Below are 9938 nucleotides of genomic sequence, written 5' to 3' on the forward strand. Positions count from 1 at the left end.
TAGCATGAAAAGAGAGACATGAGGTCAAAAGAAAAAAAGCAATGTCACACAAGTGAATGATTATCCAAAAACAAACCCCATTGGACCCATTCCCCTGGGAATCACTCTGTCTTCCTGCGCTTACGCAACTTCCTGCAGTACTACAGCACACGCACACACGCACACACACACCCCCCCACATATATGGTTATACCTCCTACCAGCAGCATTCACTGCCTCTCACAGCGAGCAAGCTCGCACAGCAGAACGGAGGCAATGAGCGGCGAGGTGTGGTTTCCTGCACTGGGCCTGGTGGCCTGGCTGTGCTGCCTCGGTTCGGGACCCGTTCAGGGGGGGAAAGTACTGGTTGTGCCTGTGGATGGGAGCCACTGGCTCAGCATGAAGATACTGGTGAAGGAGCTCAGCAGCAGGGGCCACGAGGCGGTCGTGCTGGTGCCTGAAACCAGCCTGTTGATCCATGGCTCAGGGAGCTACAGGACTGAGATGTACCAGGTGCCCTTCACCAAAGCCCAACTGGACGGAAAGTTCAGCCAGCTGAAGGATGGAGTTTTCCTCAAGCCGCCGGCCATCACGGACATGTTCGTTAACATTCAGCGTCTGGTCGACTTCACGTCGATGCAGGTGAAAGCCTGCGAGAGTCTGCTGAACAACCAGCCTCTCATGAGCAAACTGCAGAGCGAGGGCTTCGATCTGGTGCTCACGGACCCCTTCCTGCCCTGCGGCTCCATCCTGTCTCACGTCTTCTCCATTCCAGCTGTTTATTTCTTGCGGGGTCTTCCGTGTGAGCTGGATTCAAGGGCTAACCACTGCCCGGCTCCCGCCTCCTACGTTCCTGTGGCCTTCTCTGGCAATACAGACGTCATGAACTTCCCACAGAGGGTCAAAAATATGTTCATGTCCATTTTCGAGTCATATTTGTGTAGAGTAATCTACTACCACTTTGAGGATCTGGTCAGCAGGTACCTAGGAAACGACATGACCTACAAGGGCCTGCTTGGTAATGGAGCGATCTGGCTCCTCAGATATGACTTTACTTTTGAATGGCCCAAACCTCTTTTGCCAAACATGGTCTTTATTGGAGGGATCAATTGTGCAAAGAAAGCTCCTCTTCCAGCGGTGAGTATTGAATGAATGAATGAATGAATGCCAGATAAAACAAGCATGCATCACATCTGGATTCACTTAAGGCAAGTAGCTCTTTGTTGAGTCGGGCAAAAGCAATAAGAAGAAAAAAAAACACCAAACATTCATTAGTGCTACGAGGCGCTGAAAACCTTGTAAGCATTCTTTGGGCCATTTATCATGATTGACAACGAGAAAGCATGGACTCTGGCCAGCTGAGATAATAAAAAGAGGGAGGGGCCTTGTTGTGTTAAAGGGGGCATGTAATTAAGATTCCACTCTGATTGGTCTTCCACACGGGATGGCGTGTCTACCATCGGCCAAACGCTGGGAGAAAACACCCTGCGTGTTTTTAAACGATTGCTTAAATGCATTTATACTCAAATAAAACGACTCGTTTGCTGGGTGGGAGTTTCCCCTACATCGCCATGCCCCCCCCGCCTACCCCCCAACACAGTTCCGACAATTCTCCACCCTAAACAATGGTAGAGGAAACACTGGATTCATTTCATATATGAGGACCACGTCCCGGCTGGAATTGGGGAAAAAAATCTGCAGGTTTTTGAAAATGTTTTCAGGAACTGAACATGAAAATACACAAATTCACCAACGTGCCGTTAAAAATGATGCATTTTGACCAAATAATGCTTTAGACATTTAATTCACAAAGAACCATATCCATCAACCACACTAAATGCAGTACACACACGGCAGATGTGGCCATTATCTAACACGTTGTCGTCTTCCCCCCCCCCCCCCCCACCCCTGCAGGACTTGGAGGAGTTTGTGGAGGGCTCTGGGGACGACGGCTTCATCGTCTTCACCCTGGGCTCCATGGTGTCCGACATGCCCGATAATAAAGCCAAACAGTTCTTTGACGCCTTTCGGCAAATTCCTCAAAGGGTAACACGGCATTTTACTGCGATTCAATGTGAAAAAAACCGACCCTGAGTTTACGGAGGAGTTGTTTCATCACTGCTTCCTCACACTCTGTTTCAGGTTGTTTGGAGATACACTGGAAACTTCACTGACGATGTACCCGAGAATGTGAAACTTATGAAGTGGTTACCTCAGAATGATCTCCTGGGTGCGTTGGATTGGGACATGTGATAAAACAGGCTCTCATGCAGTTCCAGTCATTAGTATTATAGAACATTTCTGGCATTTTGGACTGGACCTGAATCTACCTGTGTGCTCCTCAGCCCATCCCAAGGCCAAAGCCTTCATAACTCACGGCGGCACCCATGGGATCTACGAGGGTATCTGCAATGCCGTGCCCATGCTCATGTTCCCGCTGTTTGGGGACCAGGGGGACAACGTGCATCACCTGGTGTCCCGTGGTGTTGCGGAGAAACTCTCCATTTATGACATGACGACTGAAACTCTCCTGGAGGCACTTAAGAAAATCATCAATGACAAAAGGTAAGACTGAGTGCACACAGTCACATCTGTGTCTCTAACTTTCATTCTGTTTTCCTAGTTTTGAAACTCCGGCTCCTCCCACACCCATGTTATTTCACATTTAGCCTTGTTCTTCTTATCTGGACTGTGAAGGCAGGGAGTGCTGGGTTGACATTTCCCTCAGTTTCTTACGCAATCTTAAAAGGTACCTTTGAGGTTTTACAGCACATTGTGTGTTCTGTAGACTTCACTCCTCCACAGTGACCACGTTGATGTTTTGCTTGAACGTCCAAACTCGAGCTGCTAACAAAACAAAGACACCACATGTGCCCCATGTGACCTGCAGGCCCTGTTTCTGGAAATAGTGGAGGTCGTCCCGTTAACGTTGTTTCTTCTGAATATCACTTCTCCTCCCCCAGTTACAAAGAGAAGATAGTGACGCTGTCCGAGATACACTTGGACCGCCCCGTTGAGCCTTTGGACCTGGCCGTCTTCTGGACCGAGTTCGTCATGAGACACAAAGGAGCTGCACATTTAAGGGTAGCGGCACATGACTTGAACTGGTTTCAGTACCACAGCCTGGACGTCTTTGTCTTCTTTGCCGTCCTCCTCCTCAGCGCCCTGGGGCTCACGCTCAGAGGCTGCTTGTTCTGCACACGCCGCTGTTTCAGGAGAGGGACGCCAAAGAGGAAGCAAGCGTAGCGTTTCTACGGCAACAGACGGTCATTTAGTAATGAATTGAATTTGTGAACGAGGGTATGTGTGTGCACGTGTGTGCGTGGTGTACATTTTGTCTTGATTTTTATCTGGAATCGTGTTTAAAAATCCATTTTTGAAAGAAAACAAAACTAAATGGTTGTGATATTGGGGAATATGAATAGAATTTAATAAAAAAAGACACATTTGTCACATTTGAGTTTCTCTACGAGTTGGACAATCCAATGCTGGGATTGTGGGGGAAATTGTTCATTTTGGTTATTGATTAAGTGGGAAAATGTAATGAAATATAGCTGAAACAGTCACTGATATTGTTTTGCTGAATTAGCAAGCTAACGACACGCTAACGTAGCATATGGACCTCCACAGTTGATCCGATACAGAGGACTGTTGACACTACACTGGTTGGCTAACTGTACATCAATGTTTTGTTTGGTTCTTTTTCGTTTTAACTTGCACCAGTTACTACAATATTGAATGAATCCCTCATTTTAGATCTGCTTTCTCCACTTGTTTAACCAAACGGTTGCGGAATGCACCAGAGGGCCCTCAGAGGCCTTTAGATCCACACACGACTGACTGTGATTCACAAAGAGTTCAATTTGACACCTTCACAGGCTTCTTTTTACTTTGCTTCCAACAAAAACTCGGTACATCATCTATGAGCTGTTCATCGTTCTGTACTTTTAAAGTACATTTTGAGAAATGCCTTACGTCTACACTTCCGCCACCTTTTTGAGGCAGGTGTGGATATACTGCAGCTGTAGAACACTTTCAAGACACTTTTGCAGAGAGTAGATTCTAAGCTGGAGAGACGTTGGGTCATGTTGACCATTGATCTGCTCTCCATGTCATGATCGACACTGTTCAAAATACTCGTCAAAACTGTTGGGCTGGACCGGCTGATAAAATGAATTCAGCGTTGACATTCACGGCTCAATCGGAGCAAAGGCAGTAACGATACCACACATGAAGGATGAACTTTGGCCTGAGGGTGGATGCAGAACACAGAGCAGGTGAACCTCCCTTTGCTTTGTGTAACTTAAAACATTTTCTAGCTGCTCCTCACTTGAATTCAAATGAAAATGTCTTCAACTTCCCCAAAAAAGCACTTTGCTTGTCAAGCCGTCACACCAGGGAGACAGTTTAGTGGATTGGTTGGGAACGCCAGTCCTCATAATCCACATGCGTCGGTGCCAGTGTGGTCTCAGAGGAAGGTGAGTGTGGTCTAAGAGGAAGGTGAGTGTGGTCTAAGAGGACCTGGAAGCTAATTGTCTTCTGAGTGTTTTGTCCAGACGAAATGCCTACAGCTCCATCTAGTGGTCAGTGCACACAAACACATTTGTGAATTTTAAATCCGTCTACTTAAGATTCAAATCAGTGAGCTCTGTGAAAATAATGCTAACACGCAGGTGTTTTTTTTTTTTCAACCACCATGAAAAGGATTTTGACTGAGCAAATGTGATGGAACTGAGAGCATTATGTGTGTGTGAAGTTCAGAGTGTGAGGTGTGACTTCCTCTGCAAGAAGCAGTCGAGGCCAAACTTTGGTTGTGGCCCGCAGTAAAAATGAACCTTTCTGATTCTGAAATATAAATGGTGCCAGTGGACAGGAGCCTCTTTTCAAAATACACTATTCTATTGTAGAGGCACAGGGACTCATGCAGAGTTTAATTCAGCTAAGTGCTCCACAATTAGATTATTTATCGATTAGCACCAATGAATGAGGGCCAACTCAAGCAAGTGGCTTGCAGCTGAGTGGTCTCATCCTGCAGAGAGAAAGGTGTGAACTCTTTTGTGCAACAATGACACCTGCCCCCCCCCCACACACGTATCAGTTTCCTTCAAACTCCCACAACATTTCCTTTGTGGCAGTTAAGAGGGTCGACTATAAATGGTGGAGCGGAGTGAACGCTGATCATCTTCTAACTCCGGACAACGACCATGTTCCACATGTACTGCGTGATCCTGTTCCAGCTGCTCTCCCTCACCGGTAAGATGAAACTAAATGTATTCATTGCCGAGATATGACTATATAATGATAGCAGTTTATTAGGACTCATTAGATGATCTTCAGAAGCTATTTAAATGGTTGGAAAGGATTCTGTGATCATAAAAAACGATGTTTTCTTTGTAATTTGTGTATTAATTCACCTTCTCCCCCCCTGTAAGGGGCCACTGAGAGTGGCATTGTGGGTGGGAAGGTCGCAAGGCCTCATTCTAGGCCCTACATGGCATCACTCCAATTACGGGGCAAACATTTATGTGGCGGAATGCTCATTCGGGAGGACTTCGTTCTAACAGCAGCACACTGCAAACAGTGAGTTCCTCATCAAAAAAGAAATAAAGATTATTGTCGGTGTCACACACGTGTTTGTCACAGCCTGCGTTTGAGCAAAACGACATTTGCTTTTTTATCATAATTCCTTTTTCTAAGTCAATGTGCTACCTGTGTCGTTGTTTAATAAAACCACATCTGTTCATGTGAATTGTAACAGAAATGAGCCGTTGACGGTGGTGCTTGGAGCACATGACATCAGCAAGGAAGAGAAAAGTCAGCAAAAGATCCGAGTAGCGAAGTACCACCCGCACCCAGAATTCACCGATAAACAATACGACTATGATATCATGTTGCTTGAGGTAAACCAGAACTGTGTAAACGTTAATATCAAAACCCGTGTGTGGAAAACAGAGTCTCTATAAAGTAATGCGTGCAATGTATTCGATGCCATTGTCCCAGTTTCACTTTTGCAACGTGGTTTCACACGTTACCGCTGAGCTGCTCATTTGGAAAGAAAAAAAAAAAAAAAGGGACATGAACAAAATCAAATTGTTTGACAGGTGGTGGAACTGTTTCATGAAACACAAGGTTCTCTTTCAGTTAAAAAACAATGCCACGCTGACGCGCTCGGTGAAGACCATCAAGCTTCCTAAGAAAAGTGGAAAAGTCCCCGCCAACATCAAATGCGTCGCTGCCGGCTGGGGCCAAACCGCCGAAACGCCGTCCTCAAATGTGCTAAAAGACGCCACGGAAGTGATGCAATTCAGCTTCGAGTGCAAACATAAATGGGCAGAATACTTCAATCCTCAGAACATGATCTGCACCACATTTGACAAAAAGAATGGAGGGGTTTGCCAGGTAATGCAACAGTAAATTAAGCAACTAACCATTATAAAGATGAAATTATAGGTTAACCATATATTTTTATTCAAAAACAAGTACAATCTTGTTTTGTCTGCATAATGTTTGATCGACCTTTTTCCTCAGGGCGACTCTGGGGGGCCACTTATCTGCAACACGGGGCTGCAGGGTCTGACAGCTTATACCCTGGGAGCTGATTGCAGTGATCCCAAATATCCACACGTCTTCACCAAAGTCAGTACCTTTCTGCCCTGGATTAAGAAGGTGATGAAATGATTGGGGAATGTTGTCCTTTCCTCACTTTGTGTTGGTTTTGAAAAAAATAAAAAATAAAAAAAATAAATCATGAAGGTGGTGCAACTGAATGTTTGTCATGTAAAGAGAAAAGCAACAGACAGTATGAAAGAAATATATATAATTAAAAACATACACTCACAGCATGTGCCCATTACCTTTTAAATCATTTCACTATACAGAGAGTTTCTTCATTTCTGTGCTTAACTGCCTTTTGCTAAATTGCTTTGGAACGTTCGAAACTATGTACAAAAGTACTTATATCATTCTATTAAATATTCATAATATTAATAAATCATTATCTGGGATATAACATTAGAAGATGGAGGAGACGTGATGGTTTGCTGTTGTTGTTGTTGTTCAGAGGCATTACGGCCGAAACGCACCACAGACCACAGCTGTTCTCAGTCATAGTGCAAACTTTTGAAGTTGAACCGCTTCCTGTCGGCGAAACCAATCATCTGCAGAGAAAGTGAAAGAATTGTGTGGGTTTTAAAAAAAGAAGAGTTTCCTTTGAATTCCTATCAGCAAAACAGAGGAAAGACTCACCGGACTCGGGTCTCTTGTGAAATATCTCTTCTCGATTACCTGCGAAGGACGTTTAGGTTGAGATTGAGAGGCTGAATATATATTATAAATATATATAACCAGCACGCTGGGTTTCTCACCTTGTCAAAGAACCTGCTGAGCTTCACTGCATTGGATGTGCCTGCAGCAAGGTACCTCGGGTTGGTGCAGTCCTGGGAAACCAAACAGCACCTCAGTCATCAAACCGAAAAATAAATGTTCTTTCTTTGCTGCAGTGTTGAAACGGTTTGCATAGAATGAGATCGTGAATGTAGCGTTTTCCACATTGCTCTGCTGCATTTAAAATAAACATTCCTGATAAAAGGTGTTGACACAGTCTGCAAAGTCAGAGATTTTCAGAATTATTAATAAAAGGGGCTATAATGTTACAATGGGTATCTCTCATTTCCTTCTTTGTGACATATTATACACAGAGATTATGACTATTCAAATAACTCTGTGTGTCTCCTAACCTTGAAGCTTTAACGAGGAGGAAACGTTACACCATACATGACTACTGTAGCGCCACACTTGACATGTGCTTCAGTGACTTTAACACTTGAAAACTTGAAAGGAGGCATTGCTGAATAAAAACAAAAGATTCAGAAAAATCACAATATGCTGGTGGGACTCCAATCATTTACACAATTAACTGCAGAGTGTCTCTGTGTCTTCAGACATTCAATGAGATACACCAGCATGCAAGTCCTCTGGTTTCTCAATTTATCTGTTTATCCCGCCACCACTAAACTCATACTTTGTGACAGCCATTTCTCACATGTCAGCTTCCTTTTTACATAATCCCCCTCTCCGGTTAAAAAAACATACCAACAATTTGACAACTAAGCCATGCGGTAGTAAGGATCAGGGACAAGTGTCACGATGGTAACGATCACCTATTAAGCAACAGAACATAAGCAAAAGGTTCTCCATCACTGATGCAGTCAGTGCATTCGTCTGCTTTCATTTATCCAGCAGAGCTGTGGGTTCTCCTTTGTGTATCAGATGCCACAATACCACTGAAGCATTGTAGCTGTGTTTATAGTGGTCTTGTTATAGTCAAACAATGTTCTTCTGTGACAGTGACTTGTGTTTGAATTCTCAGAAAGAGGATATTTCCACACATAGAGGAAGCCAGTAATGTTACGGATTGGATATAAAACGGGCTTAAGACGACAGCTTGTGGAATTAAGAAGTTCACCTACGAGATTTATCTCCTCCGCGTTGAAGTCCTCAGACAGGAAGGCCGTCCGTGTGAGAACTTCACTGCGTTTGGTCTCTGCGATCTGGTCAAACTTGGTGCCAATCAGCAACAAAGGCACCGAGTTCTCAGCAAACTGCTCTCGGTCATAGTCCCTGTGGGGGAGAAAAGAAGATGACCCAACACCTCCACACGCAACATGCCCCCTCATCACGGAAGAGCTTTAGCAGCTGTGTGTGTGTGTGTGTGTGTGTGCGTGTAAACAAACTACCACACGTCTAACTCACCCATTTGAGACGATAACTCCTGTTGGAGAAGAATCCTTGCTTAAAGCCTCTAGAGACCAGCGGTAGAGATTCTGAGACGATTTCTTGTTTGTTAAATCGTGTACCAGCATAATTCCTGAAAAGAGAAGCACATGACACAAGTGTTAGCAACCTTAATGATGCCAGATTTCCTTAAATAATCATATACACTCCTATTTACCATTAACTGAATTGTAAAAGACAGCTCTGGTGCTTTTGATACTGCTGGCGCTGCCAAGAGATCCTCCAACATCCCAGAGTTCAATGTAGTAGGTCTTCTCCTCCGGGGTTCCCTCCTTATAGTCTTGGACCTGGAGTTAAATAGTTATTGGGATTCTTAGAATATGTTTCCATCGCAGTTAAGCATCTGTGACGTGTGAGTTCTCTATTCATTTCCATCTGCTATTTTGAATCATCAGATGAGGAAAGTAACTGTAAATGCGAATCCTATTATAATTTGTTTGAACAAAATGAATAATGTATTTTCCAGTCCGTGGAGGAAATACCTGGCATAGTCATTTTTTCGGATGGTTCAAACATGTTCAGCATGTTGAGCTGCTTACCCGGACATCCACAGAGCAGCCAACGGTCCACGATGGATTTCCCAACACCTGATTCTGACACAGCAGATGGACCAAAGAAGACTTGCCCACCCCTGAAAAATATACGTAAGATACAGGAGGTGGATGACTTGCGTGTATACATATGGTCATTTTGGCTTGGTATACAGTTACTACTGTTGATAACAGCACAATGAAGACATGGTTTACTTAACGCAAGTTATGGATGGCGCATGCAGCAATTATAAAAGCAGTTCAGTGAAACACTTGGATGTCACAATTCGGCGACAGCCACGAGAACAGATCTGCGTATGCAAGTTTAAAGTGACAAATTATTGCGGACTTTGACAAGAGCTCGAGGTCTTGTTCAATTTTCCAAGGGTTGCAACCAAAGGGATGTCTACCTATAACAAGCGTATATATCGACAAATAACGATTCTAAAATTAATTCTAAAATGGTATTAAACTCACCGGAATCTCCTAAAACTAACACCTTTACCCTGTCAAGAGAAGCCATTTTTTTCACGACAGCGGCGTCCCGGAAGATAATAGTGGAAACACCGAATCTGATAGGTTCCCGATAAACTAGGAAAGAAGCACAGCCATTGGTCAAAAATGTCTGTCCATCAA

At 44.1% G+C, this 9938-nt stretch overlaps 3 protein-coding genes across 3 annotated transcripts; 2 read left to right on the plus strand and 1 right to left on the minus strand.

Moving 5' to 3' along the window:
* Window positions 1-177: 177 nt before the first annotated feature.
* LOC119228556 (UDP-glucuronosyltransferase-like) lies at window positions 178-3348 on the plus strand. The gene is made up of 5 exons (XM_037488294.2): window positions 178-1116; window positions 1894-2025; window positions 2122-2209; window positions 2325-2544; window positions 2943-3348. Exons 1-5 carry the CDS (start codon window positions 184-186, stop codon window positions 3223-3225), a joined length of 1656 nt encoding a protein of 551 aa, XP_037344191.2. The 5' UTR covers window positions 178-183; the 3' UTR covers window positions 3226-3348.
* A 1083-nt stretch (window positions 3349-4431) lies between these two features.
* Window positions 4432-6657, plus strand: LOC119228558 (granzyme B(G,H)-like). Its single transcript, XM_037488296.2, has 5 exons — window positions 4432-5232; window positions 5412-5559; window positions 5738-5879; window positions 6121-6378; window positions 6508-6657. Exons 1-5 carry the CDS (start codon window positions 5184-5186, stop codon window positions 6655-6657), a joined length of 747 nt encoding a protein of 248 aa, XP_037344193.2. The 5' UTR covers window positions 4432-5183.
* A 57-nt stretch (window positions 6658-6714) lies between these two features.
* On the minus strand, window positions 6715-9921 carry rabl3 (RAB, member of RAS oncogene family-like 3). Its single transcript, XM_037488298.2, has 8 exons — window positions 9780-9921; window positions 9312-9403; window positions 8930-9059; window positions 8731-8845; window positions 8448-8598; window positions 7344-7415; window positions 7225-7263; window positions 6715-7136 (listed from the first exon to the last, which is right to left on the minus strand). The coding sequence occupies exons 1-8, from the start codon at window positions 9823-9825 to the stop codon at window positions 7080-7082; spliced, it is 702 nt and encodes a 233-aa protein (XP_037344195.1). The 5' UTR covers window positions 9826-9921; the 3' UTR covers window positions 6715-7079.
* Window positions 9922-9938: the final 17 nt, after the last annotated feature.

The sequence above is a fragment of the Pungitius pungitius genome, chromosome 10 (genome assembly GCF_949316345.1).
Source record: "Pungitius pungitius chromosome 10, fPunPun2.1, whole genome shotgun sequence".
Lineage (NCBI taxonomy): Eukaryota > Metazoa > Chordata > Actinopteri > Perciformes > Gasterosteidae > Pungitius > Pungitius pungitius.